General features: G+C 36.7%; 1 protein-coding gene across 1 annotated transcript in view; it reads left to right on the top strand.

The window, feature by feature from the left end:
• Positions 1-27,857, top strand: part of SYT10 (synaptotagmin 10) — a 119,309-nt gene that overhangs the window by 63,008 nt on the left and 28,444 nt on the right. Inside the window, exon 4 of the mRNA XM_004006738.6 lies at positions 26,547-26,667. Within this exon, the coding sequence (XP_004006787.1) occupies positions 26,547-26,667 (121 nt within the window). The remainder of the gene's footprint in view (positions 1-26,546; positions 26,668-27,857) is intronic.

Here is a 27,857-nt window from a genome sequence, read left to right on the forward strand (position 1 = left end):
GAGTGCAGCACTTTCACAGCATCATCTTTTAGGATTTGATATAACTCAACTGGAATTGCTTACATTAGGACTTTCTTTTTCATTGTAAAATGATTTTTCTGATTATAAAATAATATCAAAATTTGAAAAATAGAATAAAATTATGCAATTAAATAGCCTATAATGCCATGAATTAATATGTAAAATCTTGGCATATTGCTTTCTATTTGTTTTTCTATAAATGTTTGAAAGTAATTAAAGTCAATATAAGTTTAAACTTTTCCATGCTTTTTTTCAGATGATATTTGTTTTAGTACATGATGTTCAAGATACGATCCATTTTCCCTAGTGAATCTTTTATTGTTGGACATTTTAATTAGCCCTTAAATTTTGTTATACTAAACATTATTGCATTCTTTTTACAGAAATTTCTTCTATATTCAAGAATATTTGTCCAGAATAGAACTGGATAAACAGAATTAGGGAACTGGTCTCCTAAGGAGGTTAGATTGCTAATTTTTTTTCATTTATTAGTTATTAAATGAAGGTATTTAATTTTTTACTGCCAGGCTGTCTTTATGTATTTAACATCTTTTATAAAAGTTTTACCACAAATTATAAACTTAAAAAGTTTAAGTTTTAGACAGAGACAGAGGTTATTTAAAAAATAAGAAAACTGTTAAATTAGAAATAGTTCCTTTTGCAGTACACTACTATTATATTGTCAGTTTATTGCATTACATCATCCAAGCATTTTAGCTTTTGGGTTTTTATTTCATGGTCTCCATTGTGATTATCTATTAAGGAAGAAACTAGATTATATTTCAAAGGAACATTGAAGCTTTTTTTATTTCATATCATTTTTTACCTTATTATATTCCTACAGGAATAACAGTGGTGAAGAGGGAAATTTTACTGTTTTAGATATATGGCATATTCTAGAATTATAAAATGCAGATAAGAATTAATTGTTAGGTTATTTCTCTTGATTCTCCAATCTTATTCGTTCTTTTATTTATTCAGCAACTATCTGCTGATTACCTACTCTATGTTTGACATGCTTTGAGTACTAGGAATGTGAAAAATGTTACCATAAAAAATACATTCTGTTCATATATTTGGGATCAGAGGTAGGTAACCCCTAAATGAAGTATAAAAATTAACATACTTTTATAGGTGACTGATAGTGGATTTCCTTTTTAACATTCATAGTTTTTATGTTCCATAGGTGGTCCTTAAAAACATAGTAAGCATTCCTCATGGAAGCTTCAATCTTTGACCGTTTATAGAACATAAACAGTTTTTGGTAAACATAAATGAACCCTTCAGTTTTATTTTTAATTCTCCCATATGCTTCAGGTATTACTTTTTTATTTCTCCTGTAAAACTTACCACAAATATAGTATCTTAACACAAATTTATCACATCATATTTCTGTAGGTTAGAAGTACAACATAGGTCTTATTGGACTGAACTCAAAGTGTTGGCAGGACTCTGTGCCTTTTTAGAGGCTCTAGGGGTGATGCATTTCCTTGCCTTTTCCAAATTTTAGCAGTCACAGGAATTCCTTTGTGTAGACTGAGCCCATGTGAGCAATCAAGGATAAGCTTCCCATCCCAAGGTTTATAATCTTAATCATATCTGCAAAGTCCTTTTTTGCCATGTAGGTAGCATACTCAGGCCTTGTAATTAGGATGCAGCCATCTTTAAGGATGCCTTTATTATGTCTGCCATGGCTTTAGACATTTTCATTTCAGTACTCTAGATATAAAAGAAAGTATGAGGATAATAATGTATTTTATTAAATTGTTCTAGTCAAATGACGTTTCCCTTTAACTGAGCCACGCACTCTTCTAGATACTACTTATGACTTTTTTGTTGTGAAGATAGTGATGAAACCTGTTTCCTGAATATGGAACCAAAGTTCTCAGTATGTACTAGTATCATCTTTTAGGTTAATGTAGTATTTAATTAAAAATTCTCTTTTGAGAATTTATTGAGAAATTATTAAGCATTTTTATATCCTCAGATTAATAAAAATGAAAAAAAGAACGAGTTAAAATTTGCTTAAGAAATTGTCTTTTCCTACTCATATATCTTTAATTTTAAAAAATTCACACAGAAATTATAGAGTTTTCTGGAAAGAAGAAGAAAGGAATGAAATAGTAATGTAGTTTAATGCCCTCACTAAATATTTGTTGAATAATTAAGAGCCTATTTTCATATAAGGTCAAGTGAAAGATTGTATGTTAGTACAAATCTCTGAGGGGAAAAAACAATGCAATGAAGTACTTTATTGATATGTTTGGTTATATTTGTTGCCATTAACTACTTTCTGTAGACAAAAAATTTAAAAATTATTGAGTGTGTACCATAAATTCATATGTGAAATAAGCCAGAAATACTAATATTTTAAATTTATTGTTAATAATCCTATCAGGTTGAAAAAAGAGACACATATCAGGTATAATTGTATTACTAATTATTTCTATACAAGTAGGATTAATATTTTTATCAGGAATTAGCAGGGTTTTTTAAAATTTCAGTTTGAATGACTAAGAAGACAGTAAAGTTGTATCTTTATTTTGTGCAAAAAATTAGTTTTCACTTTAGAGCTCATCTCATTGCATGTTAAAAATATGGTAAGCCAATCAGCACTTCACCTAACATAGAAACATCTCCAATGTAGGAAAAAATCACATTGAAAGATAGTGTATACCCTATACCTCTACTTCTAAAATGGGAAAGAAAAATATATATTCACATTGAGTTATATACGCAATCAGTTCAGTTCAGTTCAGTTGCTCAGCCATGTCCGACTCTTTGCGACCCCATGAATCGCAGCACGCCAGGCCTCCCTATCTATCACCATCTCCCGGAGTTCACTCAGACTCACGTCCATCGAGTCAGTGATGCCATCCAGCCTTCTTATCCTCTGTTGTCCCCTTCTCCTCCTGCCGCCAATCATTCCCAGCATCACAGTCTTTTCCAATGAATCAACTCGTCACATGAGGTGGCCAAAGTACTGGAGTTTCAGCTTTAGCATCATTCCTTCCAAAGAAATCCCAGGGCTGATCTCCAGAATGGATTGGTTGGATCTCCTTGCAGTCCAAGGGACTCTCAAGAGTCTTCTCCAACACCACAGATCAAAAGAATCAATTCTTCTGTGCTCAGCCTTCTTCACAGTCCAACTTTCACATCAGTACATGACCACTGGAAAAACCATAGCCTTGACTAGACGGACCTTAGTCGGCAGGGTAATGTCTCTGCTTTTGAATATGCTATCTAGGTTGCTCATAACTTTTCTTCCAAAGAGTAAGAGTCTTTTAATTTCATGGCTGCAATCACCACGTGCAGTGATTTTGGAGCCCAAATAATAAAGTCTGACACTGTTTCCACTGTTTCCCATCTATTTCCCATGAAGTGATGGGACCAGATGCCATGATCTTTGTTTTCTGAATGTTGAGCTTTAAGCCAACCTTTTCACTCTCCACTTTCACTTTCATCAAGAGGCTTTTTAAGGTCTTTATAAGGAGATATAAAATTTTAATAATAGTTATTGCATGTATCCTTGGTAGCTCAACTGGTAAAGAATCTGCCTGTAATGCAGGAGGCCCTAGTTGGATTCCTGGGTGGGGAAGATCCTCTGGAGAAGGGATAGGTTACCCACTCCACTATGCTTGGGCTTCCCCAGTGGCTCAGACAGCAGAGAATGCAATGCAGAAGGCCTGGGTTCAATCCCCAGGTTGGGAAGATCCCCTGCAGGAGGGCATGATAACCCACTGCAGTATTCTTTCCTGGAGAATCTCATGGACGGAGGACCATGGCAGGTTATAGTCCCTAAGGTCACAAAGAGTAAGAAACAACTGAAGCAACTTAGCATGCACGCAGGCAATGTGCTTAGCTTCCCAGTCATGTTGGACTCTTTGTGACCCCATGGACTGTAGCCCATTAGGGTCCTCTGTCCATGAGATTCTCCAGGAAAGAATACTGGGGTGGGTTGCCATGCCCTCCTCCAGGGGATCTTTCTGACTCAGAGATGGAACCTGCATCTCTCTCTTACATCTCTTGCATTGGCAACTGAATTCTTTATAACTAGAAACACCTAAGAAGTCCAATAATAGTCATTACCCTTTGGCAAAAATGGTAGAAACTGGATGAATATGGAAAAGGAATAATTTGTAATATGTTACTTTATTTACATTTTACGTTTCAGTAGTTCAGTTCAGTTCAGTCACTCAGTTGTGTCTGACTCTTTGAGACCCCATGGACTGCTGCACACCAGTCTTCCCTGTCCATCACCAACACCCAGAGTTTGCTCAAACTCATGTCGGTGATGCCATCCAACCATCTCAACCTCTGTTATCCCCTTCTCCACCTGCCTTCACTTTCATCAAAAGGCTCTTTAGTTTTTCACTTTCTGCCGTCAGGGTGGTATCATCTGCGTATCTGAGGTTATTGATATTTCTCCAAGAAATCTTGATTCCAGTTTGTGCTTCATCCAGTCCAGCATTTTTCATGAAATACTCTACATATAAGTTAAATAAGCAGGGTGGAAATACATAGCCTTGACTACTCCTTTCCCAATTTGGAACCAGTTTGTTGTTCCATATCCAGTTCCAACTGTTGCTTTTTGAACTACATACAGATTTCTCAGGATGGAGTAAGGTGGTCTAGTATTCCCATCTCTTTTAGAATTTTCTGCAGTTTGTTGTGATCCACAGAGTCAAAGTCTTTGTTGTAGTCAATAAACAGTAGATGTTTTTCTGGAACTCTCTTGCTGTTTTGATAATTCAGTGGATGTTGACAATTTGATCTCTGGTTCCTCTGCCTTTTTAAAATCCATCTTGAACATGTGGAAGTTCATGGTTCATGTACTGTTGAAACCTGGCTTGGAGAATTTTGAGCATTACTTTGCTAGCATGTGAGATGAGTGCAATTGTGCGTAGTTTGAACATTCTTTGGCATTGCCTTTCTTTGTGATTGGAATGAAAACTGACCTTTTCCAGTCCTGTGGCCACTGCTGAGTTTTCTAAATTTGCTGGCATATTACTGAACTGAACTGAACTACTGGAACATAAAATGTATATAAAGTAATATATTACAATGTGAGTAGAACACATTAACAAAGTCATCTTTTAGGATTTGAAATATCTCTACTGGAATTCCATCACCTCCACTAGCTTTGTTCATAGTGATGTTCTGTAAGACCCACTTGACTTCACATTCTGGGATGTCTGGCTCAGGTGAGTGATTACACAGTCATGGGTATCTGGGTGAAGATCTTTTTCTATAGTTCTTCTGTGTATTCTTGCCACCTTCTCTTAATATCTTCTGCTTCTGTTAGGTTCATACCATCTCTGTCTCTTATTGTGCCCATCTTTGCATGAAATGTGCCCTTGGTATCACTAATTTTCTTGAAGAGATCACTAGTCTTTCTGATTCTATTGTTTTCCTCTATTTCTTTGCCCTGATCACTGAGGAAGACTTTCTTTCTTTCTTTTTTTTTCTTTTTAACAAGAATTCAAAGTGTGGATTTTTAAGTAGGCTGTATTTTTTGGAAGCGGTACAGGTAGATAAAGTGAGAATAAATCAAAATACCATTTTTACCAAGACAGAGCTACATTTCACTAATAACACAAATCAATTTTTTTTTCAATAGGCTGGCATGTAATTTTATTTGATTTTTAAAATTTTTTTTAATTTAAAATTTTATTTTTACTTTGTTTTATTTTACAATACTGTATTGGTTTTGGCATACATTGACATGAATCCGCCACGGGTGTACGTGAGCTCCCAAACATGAATCCCCCCCTCCCACCTTCCACCCCACATCATCCCTCTGGATCATCCCCATGCACCAGCCCCAAGCATCCTGCATCCTGCGTCGAACATAGACTGGTGATTCATTTCTTACATGATAGTATACATGTTTCAATGCCATTCTCCCAAATCATCCCACCCTCTCCCTCTCCCTCAGAGTCCAAAAGTCCGCTCTATACATCTGTGTCTCTTTTGCTGTCTTGCATACAGGTTCATAATTACCATCTTTCTAAATTCCATATATATGTGTTAGTATACTGTATTGGTGTTTTTCTTTCTGGCTTACTTCACTCTGTATAATTGGCTCCAGTTTCATCCACCTCATTAGAACTGATTCAAATATATTTTTAATAGCTGAATAATACTCCATTGTGTATATGTACAACAGCTTTCTTATCCATTCATCTGCTGATGGACATCTAGGTTGTTTCCATGTCCTGGGTATTATAAACAGTGCTGCGATGAACACTGGGGTACATGTGTCTCTTTCAGTTCTGGTTTTGAGGAAGACTTTCTTATCTCTCCTTGCTATTCTTTTGAACTCTGCATTCAAATGGGTATATTTTTCCTTTTCTCCTTTGCTTTTCGCTTCCCTTCTTTTCACAGCTATTTTTAAGGCCTCTTCAGACAGCCATTTTGCTTTTTTGCATTTCTTTTCCATGGGGGCGGAGAAGGCAATGGCATCCCACTCCAGTACTCTTGCCTGGAAAATCCCATGGATGGAGGAGCCTGGTAGGCTGCAGTCCATGGGGTCCCTAACAGTCAGGCATGACTGAACAACTTCACTTTCACTTTTCACTTTCATATATTGGAGAAGGAAATGGCAACCCACTCCAGTGTTCTTGACTGGAGAATCCCAGGGATGGGGGAGCCTGGTGGGCTGCCGTCTATGGGGTCGCACAGAGTCGGACACGACTGAAGTGACTTAGCAGTAGCAGTAGCAGTTCCATGGGGATGGTCTTGATCCCTGTCTCCTGTACAATGTCACTAACCTCAGTCCATAGTTCATCAGACACTCTATCTATCGGATCTAGTCCCTTAAATCTATTTCTCTCTTCCACTGTATAATCATAAGGAATTTGATTTCGATCATACCTGACTGGTCTAGTGGGTTTCCCTAGTTTCTTCAATTTCAGTCTGAATTTGGCAATAAGGAGTTCATGATCTGAGCCACAGTCAGCTCCCAGTCTTGTTTTTGCTGACTCTATAGAGCTTCTCCATCTTTGTGTGCAAAGAATATAATCAATCTAATTTCAGTGTTGACCATCTGGTGATGTCCATGTGTAGAGTCTTCCCCTGTGTTGTTGGAAGAGGGTGTTTGCTATGAGCTAGTGCATTCTCTTGGAGAAACTCTATTAGCCTTTGCCCTGCTTCATTCCATATTCCAAGGCCAAATTTGCCTATTACTCCAGCTGTTTCTTGACTTCTTACTTTTGCATTCCAGTCCCCTATAATGAAAAGGATATCGTTTTTGGGTGTTAGTTCTAAAAGGTCTTGTAGGTCTTCATAGAACCATTCAACTTCAGCTTCTTCAGCATTACTGGTTGGCGCATAGACTTGGATTACTTTGATAGTCACTGGTTTGCCTTGGAAACGAACAGAGATCATTCTGTTGTTTTTGAGATTGCATCCAAGTACTGCATTAGACTCTTCTGTTGACCATGATGGCTACTCCATTTCTTCTAAGGGATTCCTGCCCACAGTAGTAGATATACTGGTCATCTGAGTTAAATTCACCCATTCCTGTCCATTTTAGTTTGCTGATTCCTAGAATGTCAATGTTCACTCTTTCCATCTCCTGTTTGACCATTTCCAATTTGCCTTGATTCATGGACCTAACATTCCAGGTTCCTATGCAATATTGCTCTTTAGAGCATTGGACCTTGCTTCTATCACCAGCCACATCCACAACTGGGTATTGTTTGGGTTTATCATATTTGATCTTTATTATGTTGAGGTATGCTCCTTCTATGCCCACTTTGTTGAGAGTTTTTATCATAAATTGATGTTGAACTTTATAAAATGCCTTTTCAACATCTGTTGATGATATGATTTTTACTTTTTGTTTTGTTCATATAGTATGTCATATTGATTGAATTTGTGGAGATTGTACCATTCTTGCAACCTTAGAATGAATCCAAGTCGATCATTCTCTCTTTAACTTTTGCCATTTTAATTATAATATGCCTTGGTGTGTACCTTTTTAGGTTTATCTTGTTTGGGGCTGCCTGTGCTTTCTATACCTGGATGCCCACAATTTAGGGAAGTTTTCAACCATTATTTCTTCAGATATATTTTCTGTCTCTTTGTCTCTCTCTTATCATTTTGGGGACCCTGTAAATATTATAATGCTTGATTTTTTAGTGTATTTTAATGTCAGTTATTATATTCTTTATTTCTGACTGATTCATTAATATATTTTCTAAGTCTTTGTGAAAGTTCTTACTGACAGAAAGTCACAAGGATACCCACCCAAATCAGGAAAAGAATGGAAGAATTCAGTGAGAACTTTGAAACAAACTGACCATGGGTTTACATACTTACTAGGTCATTAATCTGCGTATTTTTGAGCAAGTTACTAGATCTCTCTAAGTCTTAATTATCTTTTCTGCCAAATGGGGATTATGAGAACATTAATCATGTTTTGTTGAATAAACTAAATGAGATATGTGCTTAGCATAGATCCAGACCTTTTCTAAATGCTCACTATACATTAGCTGCTAAAAAGCATTGGCAGAATGACATCATTGTTATATTGTTTTGGTTTTTGTTATAGTTGGCTTATTATGTAGGAATGAAGATCTTGGTGCTAAAAGTAGCTTTGCCCTATTATTATACTGAAGATAGTTTTAGATGGTGTGTTTTTCTACTTAGACTGGAAAGTTTTGTGCAATAAATAATTCAAATCTATTTAGTTACTGTATGCCATGACTCAGTGAGTAGATACTACTTTTTCTTTTATGATATATACTGCTACCTAACATGCTTCTTATCTCCCATCTGATTTGACTCTTCCTTTTCCACTGGGCCCATCTCCTCCTCTGTTTCCCCTTACCAACCTCTGCATGCACTTATAATATATATCTTATAAAACCTCAAGAGTTAATGATTCTGGTTATCTTCAGTATGCTACTTTTCACTATTCTTCAACCTGTTTGACGCATAAAGAGGTCGACTTGTTTGTCCACACAATCTAAGCTCTCTGAGTTCTGGCAAAAGATGTTAGGGCAGAAGGAGAATGCCATTTGGCTATGTAGTCTCTTTAGATCTTTCTATGAGAGATTGTCTCAGGCTGGCTATGTGCTTTACCTGAGGGTACAGTTCTCTCAAAGTAGGCTTTTCTTATTATACCTCTTTCTGAGATCTGGTAACTGTCCTCACCCTTGTCCTTTCAGACCTTGGGGTCATTACTACCTCTACTCTTACCAGCAGCTAGGACATCACGCTGTCTCCTGTGATTTCCCTACTTCCTGCTTACACCCCTTAGACGCCCACCCCCCAATTAAACCCTTTGGAATTACTCTGATTTGTGTGTGTCATTCAGTTTCTTATATCCTGAAAGATATAACAAAGAGATAAAATGATTCCTGATTACAAACAGCTTAATTTCCTGTAAACTTCTAGGATCATGCATGTATGCATGCTTAGTTGCTCAGTCTGTCCAACTCTTTGTGACCCTATGGACTAAGGCCTGCCAGGTTCCTCTGTCCATGGGATTTCCCAGGCAAAAATACTGGAGTGGGTTGCCATTTCCTTCTCCAGGGGATCTTCATGACTCAGTGATCAAACTCACATTTCCTGTATCTCTGGCATTGCAGGCAGATTCTTTATCCATTGAGCCATTGGGGACCATGCCACATGTGGAATATATTCCACATATTTATTACTTTTAGGGAAGCTTAATTAGTCCTTTAAATGCTTGATATTAAGATAAGGTTTTCAACTATTAACAAGGCAAAATAGCTATGACATTGTTACAGTCTTCTAATCTTTTTTATACAGAGAATTTCAAAGGGCTTCCTTGTATCAAAATTTCACATTTCACTGCAACTGAAAAAAATCTGAATTTCTGTTTTTTAAAAAATCAAGATTTCAGAATAAATAATACAGCATTTATTTAGATAGTCTAAAAAATGACTCTTTTATGGTAATTTTTTTAGATTTCAAAACATATATTTGTGTGCCCAGTTTAGAAATATAATTTAAGAACACACACACACACACACATATACATATATATATCCCGACTTTTTCAATGGACGCTACTGAATATAATTTAGCCTTTGCTTATCAGTGGTGATCTTTATGACCATTAATTATGATAGTAAATTTAAAAAGCAGACTTTTATTTTTGTTCTTTGTTCATCTGTTACACTGTTTTTTCTCCATATAAGTATACATGCTTCCTACATTCCTTACTTCTCCAATTTGTTCCTTTTAGGTTGTATAATAAAATATCTAAGTTGGACTATATATAAGTAAAATCAATATGTGTTAAATAATGATTTGAGATTTTGTTCTCATAATAAAGTGCATGAGGCTTATAACAGGAAAGAAGTCTTTTTATATTAACCTAAAAGCTCAAGGGTATGTTCTAAGTAGGTTTTGAAAGTCTGGATCTTATGGTCATATTATTTTAGAATTGGTAGAGAATTCAAGTTATCCTTTTTTTTTTTATATAGTTTAGCAAATGGAGGTCCAATGATAAGAAAATTACCAGTTCACACTGCTGATTAATAGAAAGTTCAAAACTAGATTTTAAATCATTAATTGACTCTTGCTTCAGTGTTGTTTGCCCTGAACTGTTAGATTGCATGTTTGAAATATGTTAAAAAGAAATGAAAAAAAGAAAACAATTTTTTAACATGGAATTTCACTTTTGGTTTACAAAATTAAAATCTCAAAGTACTTACATAATTTGAATTGAATAAAATTTTAATATGATACTTTTGACAAAATGTATGTAAAAAATTTAAAACATAACCCTGTCAAATTTATTTTTACAACATTAATCAAAAATGCATGAAGTACTAAGCAGTAATTTTTTGGCCTTATTCAAAACAGTAGTCAGAATCAATGCTATTTCAGGGAATGTCTAGGCTATTTTTCTTTCTTATATATATTTGGTGAAAAATCCACACTGAAGTATAATTTGATTGTATTTATTGTTTGTGTCTTTCTGTATTATAATGTTTGGAGGTTATAGAAAACAGAAACTTTTTATGCCCATGATGTTCTAGCAACATATGCAGGTCTGTTGCAAGATTTAGGAATTTAGTCTAATTCTACTGGTAGTATTGAATTAAAATTTTTCCTTTCTCCCTTGCATTTAACTAGTTTAATTATTAAGATTTTCTTATGTAGTGAAAAGAATATGCAGTTGATTTTTAAATATTCAAAATCTTCTCTTCTTCTATAATAGACTGCATTAAATAGTTTCCTAAAATTCAGTAACTGATTTTCTAATTTAAAAAAATTTTTCAAAGAAATATAGTATGTCACTCACTAGCTTTGAAATCTAAGTCCATGAAAACAATTCTGAATTTGTCCTTCTGGTTTGTAAAATGTGAAGCAGTATTTCCCTTGAAGAAAGTCACAGAGGAAAGCAGAAGACCACAGGAACTCAAAACGAGTGTCCTTTAATTACAATCCAGGATTTGTTACCACCTAGTCATATCATTTGGGGGAAACTGCTTACCATTTCTGAGCTTGTTCATACAACCATTAAAAAAAGGTTTAAATAATATCAGCTCCATGGGAATAATTTTGAAAATAAAATAAGATAATAAAAGTACAGTTCTGTAAAATTTAGTTACTAAAATAAGTTGTGTCACTTATACCCAACATGCTATAATCTTGTAAATAAAGAAAACAGATACTTGTTATCTACTTGATTCAGTAGATAACATGTAGATTCAGTAGAGAACTTGAGCGAGTTCAGTCGCTCAGTCGTGTCCAACTCTTTGCGACCCCATGATCCGCACTACACCAGGCCTCCCTGTCCATCATCAACTCCCAGAGTCCCCTCAAACCCATGTCCATTGAGTCGGTGATGCCATCCAACCGTCTTATCCTCTGTCATCTCCTTCTTCTCCCACCTTCAATCTTTCCCAGCTTCAGGGTCTTTTTCAATGAGTCAGCTCTTCACATCAGGTGGCCAAAGTATTGGAGTTTCACCTTCAACATCAGTCCTTCCAATGAACACCCAGGACTGATCTCCTTTAGGATGGACTGGTTGGATCTCCTTGCAGTCCAAGGGACTCTCAAGAGTCTTCTCCAACACCACAGTTCAAAAGCATCAATTCTTTGGCACTCAGCTTTCTTTATAGTCCAACTCTCACATCCATACATCACCACTGGAAAAACAATAGCCTTGATTAGATGGACCTTTGTTGACAAAGTAATGTCTCTGCTTTTTAATATGCTGTCTAGGTTGGTTATAAGTTTCCTTCCAAGGAGTAAGCATCTTTTAATTTCATGGCTGCAATCACCATCTGCAGTGATTTTGGAGCCCCAAAAAATAAAGTCAGCCATTTTTTCCACTGTTTCCCTGTCTATTTGCCATGAAGTGATGGGACCAGATGCCATGATCTTAGTTTTTGGAATGTTGAGCTGTAAGCCAACTTTTTCACTCTCCCCTTTCACTTTCATCAAGAGGCTTTTTAGTTCTTCTTCACTTTCTGCCATAAGGCTGGTGTCATCTGCATATCTGAGGTTATTGATATTTCTGCCAGCAATCTTGATTCCAGCTTGTGCTTCTTCCAGTCCAGCATTTCTCATGATGTACTCTGCATATAAGTTAAATAAGTAGGGTGACAATGTACAGCCCTGATTATTCTTGAATATCTTGAATATTTACTTGATTAGTAATATCTAATTCCCTCCATGTGTTAAATTTTTTACCTTAATATTTAACTTTCCTAAATGTATTACTGTCAAAAATGTTTTAAAAAATGAATGATATTATTTACTATTATCTTCAATCTTAAGTTGATTAAAACATGACACATTTAAAAGACTGTGCTTTGGCATACACTGCATTAAGTCTTTCTATAAATTTAATTAGTTCACTAAACCAATGTTTTACTTGGTTTTGTAAACTAAATTTTTACAAAAATTTTGCCAGTTTTAAACCATTCAATCACTGATTGAATAGCAATTTTATTTATATTTTTGGAATGCTTTTAATTTTTGTATATGTTACGCACAGTCCCACACGCCATAGTAAGTAATGGGATGCTTTACAAGTATAGGCATGTATGAAATAACAATCTAGGGAAAGCTTAGACACCCAGGAGAAGGAAATTATGTCTAAATAGGTTGCTACCATACCAAATAGACTGCAGATGTTTCAATTTATAATTAGTTATTTATAGAGAAGCAACTATGGTATAACTGATATGATGACTATAAAATATTGCCCACACAGTGAAAAATAATGACTAGGAGAACATTTTTATAACAGATGCCGGTTACCTGCTATGCCTATTTAGACCAAGGATCTTAATCTATCAGTTCAATAACTTCTGTTTAGTTCTTCTATTTGCCAGGTATTCTTCTGGATGTTTTAGGATATAAAATGTCCCCAATCTAATAAGGCTTACTATGTAGAAACAGGTGATAGTGAAAGAAATATGAATATCTCCAGTGAATGGAAGTGCTATATGAGGCAAGGTAAGGGACAAGAAGTTGGTAGTGAGGTGGGGCCACTCTTCGTAGTATGGTCAGATAAAGCCTCTCTGATGTGAGTGGTAGATGAGGGCCAGGTCACTGAGAGCCTTTAGGTCATGGAAAGAACTTTGAGCTATATTCTGAGTGACATGTGAGACCGTTGATGGCTTTTGATCAGAAGTGAGCCATGACTTCATTTATTAGCTGTAAGATCTCTGGCTATTATGTGAAGAAAAAACTTTGGCAGAGGAAAGTGGAACCAATTAAACCAATTTCTTATTTTTTTAAATAGTGAAGCCAAATTCATCCTATTCAATATCTTCATATAGCAATAACTGAGAGGAATTCCTTCAATCAGGAATTTTGTAACGATATTTAAAGGCATCAAACATTCTAAGGAATGCTATATACAGTTTACTACACAAGTTTCTATACCCCATCTATAAATAGTAATTAAGTTTTGAAAATAAGTCTCCGGTTCCTCTCAGCAAGAAACTTTGATATCTCTTAACCAGTAAGATGAAGAGTTCTTATCAGATTTGTATACTCTTATTGTGTTCCAAGTTCTTCTTGTCTCAGTGTCTATATTAGCCTATCCCATTTGCTCTTTATGTAGATGGTTAGGATACTTCATTTGTTAAATCCAGGAAAGTTTGTTTCAGCTCTATCTCTTCAACCTGAGCATTCAATGACTCCTGGTAGCTAATCCAATGGCTGTATTGGATTGTGTAAGAGTTAAACCATTGTGTCAGGCAGTTATTTCCTGCTTGAATTAAGGGCTGAAAATTATTCTCCTACTAAGACAAAACAGGGGCAATATTAAATAGCATCCTTGGCAATAATAGCTCTTGGCTGTGATCATTAAGCACTTAATGGTCAGTATGCTTTATAATGGTCCCATCTGTAACACTACCATGCTCTCTGCCCACTTCTGCCCTGACTTCAAATAAGTTTCATCTTTGTTCCATGACCAAGCACAATGCTTAATATTATATGCTTAATACAAAGGCATTCCTTTGTCCTTATGGAAATACTAGCAGGTCCTGCTAAAGGACACTAGGTGAGCCTTTTCTCTGTTTTTAATGGAGATGGTGGGAAAGAATCAGTAAAGAAAATGTGAGATAAAAATCCAGGAATGTAACTAGGTTTTCTGATAGGACCCTCCTTTGGTTGTTTCTTCCCCATCTTCATTCAACATGATGAAATCTAGTTTAATCGGAATCACTGAGAGAAATAGGAAGGGCAGGGAGGAAGTGTTGTTCAAAAATTGTAGTTCTTTGAAGAAGAAGGAGGGAAATGAGCTAGAAACTGGAACAGGGTTATAATGTTAATTATGTTTCCTAATTGTATTCTGCCAAGCATCTTCTTCATCATTTTCCCTTGTCCCCATAGTCACTAGACTGCTTGCTCTGGCTGAGTGGAAAAGATGGTCAGATGTACAAAAAAAAAAAAAAAAAAAAAGAAGAAGCAATTTGTCCACCTTAGGGATGTATTTATTTGGAATTCCAGAGTGCTATAGAATTATAGCAAACATAATGCCAAATCACCCGAGAGTAAAGAGATCTATAAAGAAATAAGTTCAATAAAACTAGCAGATGTGTATCATGCAACTTCAGCTCCCCAAATCCTGTGTACATTTAAATGACTCAAAAGTGTTTTGAGCCATACATGGATATGCCCTTGCACACTTCTAGAGGGTTTCCTCATAAATCCTTCAACCATCGTGAACAGTGTCTTAGCTCAGTTGCTCTCTGGTTAATGAGCAGTCTTCACATCTTCAAACGGAAGTGAAGTCCCTGCTGCCACTGACCTGGCTTGATGCTTTTATGATTTTTTTCATTCAGTATGCTTTTTATCGAGAATCAACACTATGATGCTCCTGAACAATAGAAATATTGTTATAAACAAGAAAAGAATAATATTTCTTGAGCATCTGCAAAATGAACATACATTATCTTTGCATATTATCCCTTTTAAGTCTAAATGCAACCTCCCCAGGAAATTATTATGAATATTAGTCATGAAAGTGGATCTCATCTTGATTGCAGAGAAATTCTGGGTTGATCTGAGTAAGTATTATTGAGAATGGTTCCTAAGCCAGTGATCTTGTTTACACTCTGGTCATAGTTAGACACTTGAAAGCCTTACCTCACAACTTCTTTATATGATGTTTCCTCTATTTTTAATTTCCTTTACCATTAGTCATTCTTCAAGATTCAGTCACCCACTTCTGAAGTTCTCCTAGATCCTCATGAGAAGAATCAAGTATTTTTCATCTCTACTCTCATAATTACAACCCATGAATCCCTCTAAAAGGCTGTACAACACTGGATTTAAAAATGTACTTTAAAATTATGCAGACTTAAATATATTTTATTCCATTTTGTCTCTTAATTATGTGATGTTCTGAGAGGATATGTAACTTATACAAAATCCCATATAAGCCCTATGAGGAGAAAAATTTTGTCCTGATCATCAGTGTTCCCCTAATGACAAGAACAGTGTTTTCCATTTAGGCTGTTCTCAATAAACACAAGCATACTAATAAATGAATAAATGTTTAGAAATTGATGAGGTATTTGATAAAGCTAGAGTGGAGAGTTTGTTGTATCAGTTCAGCTCAGTTTAGTTCAGTCACTTGGTCATATCTGACTCTGTGACACCATGGACTGCAGCACGCCAGGCCTCCCTGTCCATCACCAACTCCCAGAGTTTACCCAAACTCATGTCCAGTGAGTTGGATGGTGATGCCATCCAACCATCTTATCCTCTGTTGTCCCTTTCTTCTCCCACCTTCAATCTTCCCCAGCATCAGGATCTTTTTAAATGAATCAGCTCTTCACATCAGGTGGCCAAAGTACTGGAGTTTCAGCTTCAACATCAGTCCTTCCAATCAACACTCAGGACTGGTTTCCTTTTTGATAGAATGTTTGGATCTCCTTGCAGTCCAAGGGACTCTCAAGAGGCTTCTCCAACACCACAGTTCAAAAGCATCAATTCTTTGGCACTCAGCTTTCTTTATAGTCCAACTCTCACATCCATACATTACCACTGGAAAAACCATAGCCTTGACTAGATGGACTTTTGTTGACAAAGTAATGCCTCTGCTTTATAATACGCTGTCTAAGTTGGTCGTAACTTTCCTTCTAAAGAGTAAGCATCTTTTAATTTCATGGCTGCAATCACCATCTGCAGTGATTTTAGAAAAGTCTGCCACTGTTTCCCAATCTATTTGCCATGTAGTGATGGGACCGGATGCCATGATCCTAGTTTTCTGAATGTTGAGCTTTAAGCCAACTTTTTCACCATCCTCTTTTACTTTCATCAAGAGGCTCTTTAGTTCATCTTCACTTTCTGCCATAAGGGTGGTGTCATCTGCATATCTGAGGTTATTGATATTTCTCCTGGCAATCTCGATTCTAGCTTGTGCTTCATCCAGCCCAGCATTTCTCATGATGTACTCTGTATATAAGTTAAATAAGCAGGGTGGTAATATACAACCTTGATGTACTCCTTTTCCTATTTGGAACCAGTCTGTTCCATGTCCAGTTCTAATTGTTGCTTTCCAACCTGTATACAGATTTCTCAGGAAGCAGATCAGGTGGTCTGATATTCCCATCTCTTTCAGAATTTTCCACGGTTTATTGTGATCCACACAGTCAAAGGCTTTGGCATAGTCAATAAAGCAGAAATAGATGTTTTTCTGGAACTGTCTTGCTTTTTCCATGATCCAGCGGATGTTGGCAATTTGATCTCTGGTTCCTCTGCCTTTTCTAAATCCAGCTTGAACATCTGGAAGTTCAAGGTTCACATATTGCTGAAGTCTGGCTTGGAGAATGCTGAGCATTACTTTACTAGTGTGTGACCCACTATGACTAAATTAATGGAAAAAGGCATTAAAGTGATGTTTTCTCCCCATCCTTGCCCCACTTGGACCCTTGATTGGGATACATTTCCTGCAGCAGTGAGCACAAAGGAAGGAGATACCCTATGTCTAAGTTCAGAGAAACCCCAGTAAGACAGTAGGTACTGGAGTGGCTGTGAGGAGATAGCCCATGTCCAAGGGCAAAGGAGACACCCTAGCAAGATGGTAGGAGGGGCAAATTTGTGTTTAGAATCAAACCCTATTCACACCAGAGACACTAAGAGACTGAAACAAAGCTTGTGTGCACCAGGTCCCAGGGACCCCATACAGACTGAGACAGAACTGTGTTTGAACATCTCCTGTGGAGGTATGGGTCAGCAGTGGACTGCCACAGGGTCAGGGGCTCTGGGTGCAGCAGACTTGGGTATGGTATAAGCCCTCTTGAAGGAGGTCACCATTAACCCCATCATGGAGCTGCCAGAACTTACACAGGACTGGGAAATAGACTCTTGGAGGACACAAACAGAACCTTGTACACCAGGAGAAAGGAGCAGTGACCCCACAAGAGACTGACCCAGACTTGCCTGTGAGTGTCCAGGCATCTCCTGCAGTGGCGTGGCTTCATGGTGGCCTGCTGCAGGGTTGGGGGCACTGAGTGTAGCAGTATATGCCTGGGATATTTTGAAGGAGGTCACCATTATCTTTATTACCTCCACCATAGTTTGGCCCCATGTAAATAGTAAAGAGGGAACACAGCTCCACCCATCAACAGAAAATTGGATTAAAGATTTACTGAGCATGGCCCCTCCCATCAGAACAGGATCCAGTTTCCCCCTCAATCAGTCTATCCCATCAGGAAGCTACCATAAGCCTCTTATCCTTCTCAGAGGGCGGACAGACTGAAAGCCACAATCACTTTACAATATTGTATTGGTTTTGCCACACATCAACATGAATCCACCACGGGTGTACACATGTTCCCAATCCATCCCAGTGCACCAGCCCCAAGCATCCTGTATCTTGCATCGAACCTAGACTGGAGATTCTAAATAATAAAATTAAATTTTAAAAAAAAGAAAACCACAATCACAGAAAACTAACCAATGTAATCACATGGACCACAAGCCTTGTCTAACTCAATGAAACTATGAGCCATGCCGTGTAGGGCCACCCAAGATGGACAGGTCATGGTAAAGAGTTCTGACAAAATGTGGTCCACTGGAGAAGAGAATGGCAAACCACTTCAGTATTCTTGCCTTGAGAACCCCATGAATGTGTACACCCGTGGTGGATTCATGTTGATGTATGGCAAAACCAATACAGTATTGTAAAGTAAAATAAACTAAAAATAAAAATTAAAAAAAAAAAAAGAAATTTGTAAACGACAGTAGAAAAAACATAGGAACCAACTTGATAGGGACTATGTGTCATGTTGAGGAGTATGGACTATATTGAAAGTCCTGTGTGTCCAACATGCATCAGAGAATCAAATACTTGGAATTTTTAGCAGAGCTGGGGAACAACATAAATGACCCTGAGTGTTACTTGTTCAACATGGTCTTTTCTCACAAATCCCTAACCAAATAAACCCTATGTTCTCTACCTTAAGGACTGGATCCTTCCTCATCTGAACCACACTATCTGGGAATTTAATTGATGGCCATGTTTTAATAACTGCTTATTCTTAAACTTGAAATCAAGCTATGAGCACCAACTGATCCTTTCTAGTCTTTCCAATGAGGTTTTGTTGGTTCTGTAGCACACAAAGACTAAAAGGGCCTGTCCATCCAGTCTAAACATACCTGAGCTATGTATATTATTTAGTCCTCATTTTACTAGCAATTAAGACACAAAATTTTAGAGCTGGAAAATCAACTAGTTTCTCTCTTTGAACACCTTCATTTTATACCGAAAAACACTAAGGCAAAATAGGGTTAAACGGATTGATTGAGGTTAAGTTCTATGATTTCCTCAGGTGTATGGGAGGTGTGGGTCAGAGAGATGTAAGTATTTTGCTGTAGTTTAAATTTAGTAGACCCTCTGTGGGTCTGCATTTCACTATAACTTCATTTCATGAAGTAAAATAGTAACTTCATGAAGACACTCATTTGATCCAATAACATATTTAACAAAGTGAGGAAAGCCATCTGTTTTCTTACCAAGCAGGAAATTTGGAAGGCAGGCTGCATTTAGGGTCCTATGTGGATGTGATGACTGCTGTCACTATGGCAACAAGTTGTTCATTTAAAGATTTTTAAAAATAAGTCTTAATGATCCTTCCTAATATATCTGAATTAAAGCATGTCTGTAGCCAGCACTTCCCTATATCTGTTTACTTCAGTGATCCCTCTCTTTGGTCTTTTTAATCTAGCCTACTCAAAATAAATAAATGTTTTTAAACCATTATTTTCATTGGTATCATTACTTCTGAATGTCTATTCATGCCAGACACTTTGTATGGATGATACCTACCTTGTGAGGCAGAGGTTATTATCCCTATTTACTTGTAATCAAACTGGAGTTAAAGGAGGTCATATTTTTGCCATGTGCTTGAGAACTAGTACATGGAAGATGTAGCTTTCAGCTCTGGCTTTTCCAATCCAGGAACATATGCCCTTTTCATTCTGCTAAGTTCCCACTCTCTAGTGTTACCAAAACCTTTGGATCCCTGTTGCCCAGAGAAGTCACCAAACCAACTATATCTAGCCTTAAACCTCCTTCAACATGTTGCCAAACTCCATATTTCTCAACATAAATTGTCCATTCTTATTTCTGAGTATTTATCATAGTACTCACCTGTAGCATTATTCTTCCTCTTTCCTGTAAAACTCAATTTCATTAATTCTTCAAACCCAACATAATGATTATTTCCCTCCAGGAGTGCTTCCCTTGGTTATTATACACACTAGTCATTGAGCCTTTAAACTGCCTCCTCTGCATATCTTGAGCTCGCTATTAGTTCAGTTAGTCCTGAAATAAGATGTGCAGTGCAACTGTTTGCATATTGATTTATCTTTCCATGATTGCTGTTTTAATGACACAGTACACACAAAAACTTTATAACTGTGACTATGTTTCAGAGGTTGACTGTAGCCAGTCAATTATCTTGATCTCTCCAGCTCTATGTCTGTGGAACCAGGTAAAAGAAATCAAAGATACAGTGTCTAACCCAACCCTAATGTTAGCTTTTATTCATAAGCCCTTTATTCCAATGGATTAAGAAAATTGTCATTGTGAATGTTTCACCAATTATGTGTGTGTGTATCAGAATTAAATTAAAGTTGTACTATCTGAAAGAAAATTTATGGAGCATGATATCCTAGACTTAATAGTAGGCTTTCAAATAATTATATGCATAAAGACAAATGTTTTTCAAAGGTTAATATGGGGAGTTCATATTTATAGAGCATTACAGTAAATGAGATTACTCATAAATAAAATTTTCAGAAATTCAAGGCATTTCTCATTTTAAGCCAAAATTATTATTTTAAACATTTTAAGGTTTGGGGATAAAAATAACTCCAAAAAGTAGTGTATACTTCTCTACTGTCTTAAACAAAACATAAAGGATAATTTTCCCTAGCTTGATACTCAGAATCATCATTTTGAACTTTAATTACTCTTCAACTCTGTAATAAAATGACATTTTTAAGTTACTGAGGCATTATTAGTGTTAGTCCCCTTTGATACAAAATGATTCTAGATTGCTATCCTTTTTAGGATACAGTATTTGCTTCATTTTTATATGCTTTGTATCTCTGCAGCTATCATTTATCTCTGCTTTGCTAGACCTAGTGCTGTTAGTTTTCCCAACTTTACATTTCATGTGTGATTTTTGACCTGTTATAGATCGATACACCAATTCAACATTCTTCTTAGAATTTTGTCTAAAATAATAGTAAATGAGTGTTGGATAGGGATGGTATAGCAAGAGAGTTTTGCTGCATAACTATGTTATATTTATGCTGTATATTCAGAGACCTTTCAGTTTATTTCCTGGTCTTTTTCAGGGCCTGGGAAGTTTAGATTGTTGAAAGTGACTTTCCTTATAAACTGCATTGCTCTGGGGCAGGCAGAGTCAAATAAAACTCAGTCTGGTCCCTGGAGATGGGCTATCAATATAGGGACAGATTCAGTGGTGGGTACTGAGGTCAATGCACATTGTAACTCAGAAGACTGTCACCAAAATCCAGAGATTTGATGCAATTTTGTTATGGGATCTTTTTATAGGCCATACAGCCATTTACCTTCATCAAGTTCATTTCTCATAATTATCTCTTGTATTGCTTCCAGATTTAAAAAGCTGAAGAATATTGGTATTTACACTAGAGAGTATTTTGCCCTTTTCCATATATAGACAGTTTTTCTTCTTTCAAATTCTCACTTCCAAAAGGAAAAACTTAGTCTTAATGAAGACTCAAATTTTGTACATTTATTATATATGCCTACAATACATTAATTTTCCCCACTCAGCTCATTCCAGTTTCCTTAAAACTCCTGACTATATGGAACTGACACATTTAAGTGGACTTCTTAGTACTGCAGTGAGCAAAAAGCCAACTAGCTTGTCATCAAAGTGGTCCTTTAAAAAGTGCTCCATATTGTTTTCTTTCAGTTTCTTGGGCTAGTTCTTTGATCACTTGTCAATTTAACCTCTTCATATTTGCCAATACCTATTGATAGTCAAAATTATGTTGCAACTCAATTCATAGATAAGGTCTTTCAGAGATGGCACCAAACACAGCAAACTTTCTTTGTTCCACCCTGTAAACATGTGATACATCAAAAGAAAAAGAAAAATTACTCTTACAGATTGTGTGATGGATAAAAGAAAAACCATCAGTCAGAGGTATGAAAATGTTTTATTAGTCTCTTTAGAAGTCTCTGTGTACTTTTTTTCTGCACAAGCAGAAAATGTGGTTCATTTCCTGTTGAATTCTAAGTATGTCATGTCTGAGATTATCTCTATTTCTTTCCTAATTTATCCATCACAATCCCCGACATGTTTCTTGGTGGCACTTGGTACCTTGTTCTGTATTTATAAAGGGATCCTTTAATTTTTGTTGTTGTTGTGCAGTCTCTCAGTCATATCTGACTCTTTGTGACCTCATGGACTGCAGCATGCCAGGCTTCTTTGTCTACCATCTTCCAGGGCTTGCTCAAACTCAAGTCCATTGAGTTGGTAATGCCATTCAACTATCTTTTCCTCTGTTATCCCCTTCTCCTGCTGCCTTCAATCTTTCCCAGCAACAGAGTCTTTTCTAATGAGTCAGCTCTTCCCATCCGGTGACCAAAATACTAGAACTTCAACTTCAGCACCAGTCCTTCCAGTGAATATACAGGACTGATTTTCTTTAAAATTGACTAGTTTGATATCCTACAGTCCAAGAGACGCTCGAGTCCTCTCCAACACCTCAGCTCAAAAGCATCAGTTCTTCAGTGCTCAGTTTTCTTTATGGTCCAACTCTCACATCCATAAATGACTACTGGAAAAACTATAGCTTTGACTAGACGGGCCTTTGTTGGCAAAGTAATGTTTCTGCTTTTTAATATGCAGTCTAGGTTTGTCATTGCTTTTCTTCCAAGGAGCAAGGGTCTTTGAATTTCATGGCTGCAGTCACCATCTACAGTGATCTTGGATCCTCAAAAATAGTCTGTTACTGTTTCCATTGTTTGCCCATCTATTTGCCATGAAGTGATGGGACCGGATGCCACAGTCTTAGCTTTTTGAATGTTGAGTTTAAGCCAGCTTTTTCACTGTCTTTTTCATCCTCATCGAATCTCTTTAGTTCTTCACTTTGTGCCATTAAGAGTGATGTCAACTGCATGTCTGAGGTTGTTGATATTTCTCCCGGCAATCTTCATTCCAGCTTGTGATTCATCCAGCTCTGCATTTCTCATGATGTACTCTGCATATAAGTTAAACAAGCAGGGTGAAAATATACAACCTTGACATAATCCTTTCTCAATTTTAAACCAGTTTGTTTTTCCATGTCCAGTTCTAACTGTTGCTTCTTGACCTGCATACAGATTTCTCAGGAGGCAGGTAAGGTGCTCTTTTATTCCCATCTCTTTAAAAATTTTCCACATTTATTTTGATCCACACTATCAAAGACTTTCCTGGTGGTTCAGATGGTAAAGCGTCTGCCTACAATGCGGGAGACCCGGGTTCGATCCCTGGGTTGGAAAGATCTCCTGGAGAAGGAAATGGCAACCCACTCCAGTACTCTTGCCTGGAGAATCCCATGGACGGAGGAGCCTGGTGGGCTACAGTCCACGGGATCGCAAAGAGTCAGATACGACTGAGCGACTTCAATTCAATGTCAAAGGTTTCAGCATAATCAATGAAGCAGAAGATGTTTTTCTGGAACTCTCAATTTTTCAATAATTCAGTAGATGTTGACAATTTGATCCCTGGTTCCTTTGCCTTTTCTAAATCCAACTTGAACAGCTGGAAGTTCTCGGTTCATGTACTGTTGAAACCTAGCTTGAAGAATTTTGAGCATTACTTTGCTATCATGTGAAATGAGTGCAATTTTGTAGTAGTATGAACATTCTTTGGGATTGGATTGAAAACTGACCTTTTCCAGTCCTATGGTTACTTCTGAGTTTCCCAAATTTGCTGGCATATTGAGTACAGCAGTTTAACAGCATTTTAATTTTTTACCAGCTTTCAACAAAAAGTGCTTACTCTGATTGATAGTTCCTGGGAGGACAGACATCCAGAAGAGGAAAGAAGGATGGGCTATAGACAAAGAATTTTAACCCATTAACTGAGCCTAAAGAAATTCTTGGGAAAAAAAGAGAATAAGTAAAGAATCAGATAAATAAATTCAGACTTATTTTATCAGCTGTTTATAGTCTTATATACTGACTTCCTCCTCAGCTGAGATCTTCGAGGGCAGAATCATGCTATCTCTCTTTTAGTACCTACAGCGCCTACCAGTGTACCTAACAAATAATGCTCAATATTTTCTTGGTAGTGAAAAGAATGAGTCCTGTAGGAGGTTGTATCTTCCTGTTTTCCTCAGGCTTCTCCTTTTAGATCTTTCTTGCTATTTTAAGTGTGCAGCAAACAACCCAGAGGAGAGCCATTTGGATATACTTTTGTTTTTAAATAATTATTTTCTTAGTCTTAAAAAAATACTAATTCTTCTATTTATTTTTTTCACTTATCCAATATTTCTGAGCACCTGATATGTGTTAAGACATTGCTCCATGTGATAGCAATAGAGCAATGAACAGAAAAGCATGCCTTATCATATGCCAGACACTTTGTTAAATGCCTTGGACTTTATTTACATTATCTCAATTACTGATTAAAACCCCTGTGGGGAGGATATTTTCTTCAATCTGAAAATGAAATTTCTGAGATTCAAAGCTTAATTAGATTTCCTAGGATCTCACAGCTCAGAAGGAGAAAATAGGAGTCAATGCAACTTTAGCTGACTCTAATATTTATGCTCTTAATTGCTAGGCCTGATGGTTCAGATGGTAAAGAATCTGCCTGCAATGCAGGAACCCCAGGTTCTGTCCTTGGGTCAAGAAGATCCGCTGGAGAAGTGAATGGCTATCCACTCCATATTCTTGCCTGGATAATTCCATGAACTGAGGAGCCTGGTTGGCTACTGTGCACAGTCCATGGGGTAGAAAAGAGTCAGACATGACTGAGCAACTAACACTAATTCTAGACCATGAATAAAGAAATGGCAATTACATAGATCAGAACTTGAATTGTAAGAATTAGTCCAATAAATGTTAATAGTATTTCATGAAAATTTTTTAAGAACCAAGTTTTATGAACTTGAATGAATAGCAACCTGTTCTTCCCCATATTAAATCTTCCCCAGATCTTCTTACCAGGAATAATTCAATTTAAGTCCTGTAAACAACTCTTTGAGAAGCATGCAGAATGCGCATTGTTCACACTCATTTTCATTTGTCTACCATCTATGCAGACTTTGACAGCAAATTTATCTATACCAGGATACTATGGAAACTTTTACTTTACAAATGAAGCAAAGCTGTTCAGATTTTTATCCAGATTAATTAATAGTATTTTCATTCCTTCAAAAACTGCACTGAAAGTCAGCCATGTACCTTCACTAGGTTACAAAAATAAAATAGATAAGAACTATATTCCCTTAGACCTTACATATGGGAGTCGGGGAAATGAAAAATGAATTTAAAAGATAATTCTGATGATGCTTAGTGCTGTGAAAATATGTGAAGAATCTGTGAGTAGGGTGGGTATAGGATAGGAAGGAGGAAGGCCTCACTGAAGAGATTTATTTTTTGAGCTAAGCCCTACATGATGAGCTGAGTCAGCCATGTAAGGTTATGGGAGAGAAAAAGAAAATGCAAAAGTCAAAAGCACAAACATCATCTGATGAATAACTGATAAAAAGGCTTTTGACCTATGTGAGAGTGAACTAAGGAAGGGGCAAGAGATTAATAGAGTGATAGATGAGACCATACCACATGGGGCATATGTGTATGACTTTGTAATACATTATCTAAACAAAGACATATTTAATAATAGAGATATCCCTAATAATTATACCAGGACAAAAGGTATTAATATGGAATTTCCTAGATATACCAGCTGTTTAGATGATTTTAAGCAGGAAAGTGAGATAATGTGATTTGCATTTCATAAGTCACCAACACTGACTGCTTCTGATTAATCTTTGCAGTAATCCTGATAAGAAGTGAAAGTGGCATCCATGAGATTAATAGTAATAGAGCTACAAAGAATGTCAGTAATTTCAGATAAGTTTTATAGATAATGTAGACAAGATGTGGGTTGGATGTGTTAGGGGTGAGAGAAAAAGAATAAAAGTAAGTGCTAAGTTTTTAACTGCAACCTCTAGATGAATTAAGATACCATTTCCTGATTTGGGGAAGATGACAGAGGAACTGGTTTTAGTAAATGTTTGCAAGTAAGTAGAACCAGCAGTCTGATTCTGACTATATTAAGGTTGAGATTCTGGTTAGAAATACAAGTACATATCTCAAAATACCACCTGGGATATACTCTCTTTTCTTATCTGTTTATTAGAGCATTTTTGCATTGTAACATATATCCTCAATAAAACGATTTAAAATGGGATTCAAATAGTCCATTAAAGTGATTTTTTTACTCAGCAGTAATTTTTTTTCACTATCTGGTATTTTAAATTGCTAATGTTACTTATTTCCTTTCTAGGAAAGTATAGATCTGGGTGAAATCATGTTTTCCCTTTGTTATTTGCCAACTGCTGGACGTATGACATTGACAGTCATCAAGTGCAGAAACCTGAAGGCTATGGATATCACTGGCTCGTCAGGTATGCTCACAATTGGCTAATGGGGACATTCCCAAACAAACATGCCGTATAGCTGAAATTATGAATGGCTACTGAATTATTAAGTTCATTTGTCTGCTGTGGGGCACTATGCGCAAAGTCGCTTCAGTTGTGTCCAACTCTTTGCAAACCTATGGACTGTAGCCCACCAGGCTCCTCTGTCCATGGGATTCTCCAGGCAAGAATACTGGAGTAGGTGTCATTTTCTTCTCCAGGGGATCTTCCCAACCCAGCGATTGAACCAGTGTCTCTATGTCTCTTGCATTGGGAGGTGTGTTCTTTACCACTAGCACCACCTGGGAAGCCTTGGGGCACTATAAAAGTAGAAAAAGAGATTACCAACTAAAGTGTTCTAAACACCTCTTTAGTTTACATTATCACTATGGCATTTTTGAAAGGTATTATCAAGTAGATTGCCTTTGAACTTGGGTTTATATTTTAATTTCTTTCTTTCCTGATTTAGTTCTTTCACAAAAAATGTGTAACTTACCATACACTTCAGGGCTTCCCTTGTGGCTCAGCTGGTAAAGAATCCACCTGTAATGTGGGAGATCTGGGTTCGATCCCTGGGTTGGGAAGATCCTCTGGAGAAGGGAAAGGCTACCCACTCCAGTATTCTGGCCTGAAGAATTCCACGGACAAAGGAGCATGGAGGGCTATAGTCCATGGGGTCACAAAGAGTCGAGCACAACTGAAGTGACTGAGCATGCATGCATGCAGGAACAGAGAGATATAATAAAGTAAATGAACATGACTTAAAGTTTCTTAAAAACAGTGGAGGAAATTTCTCTTGTTCTAGATTTGATAAAGAGGTAAAACCCCATCATTCTCTTTAATCCCTTCATTTAAATCAACACGGTTCTGGAGAGTTATTTGTAAGTTAATAGGGAACTTTGGCAATGATAAGGAAAAAATGTTAAGGACAGAGTAGGGAGGTCAATAGCATTTGTTGAATTAAATAATAAATAGTAATGCAGATTTACTAAAAAATGACATGGGGAGTGCAATCTATAACCTTTTGGTTCTTCAGAACCAAATAAACTAAATTTGCAACACAAAAATATTAAGGACTCCTCCAAATAAAATAAATAAATTTATATTAAAAATAAAAATAAAAAAAATAAAAACAAAACAAAACAGAAAAAGAACTCTAAAGTAGAAAGGATTCCAGG

This window comes from Ovis aries, chromosome 3, assembly GCF_016772045.2.
Source record: "Ovis aries strain OAR_USU_Benz2616 breed Rambouillet chromosome 3, ARS-UI_Ramb_v3.0, whole genome shotgun sequence".
Classification (NCBI taxonomy): Eukaryota; Metazoa; Chordata; class Mammalia; order Artiodactyla; family Bovidae; genus Ovis; species Ovis aries.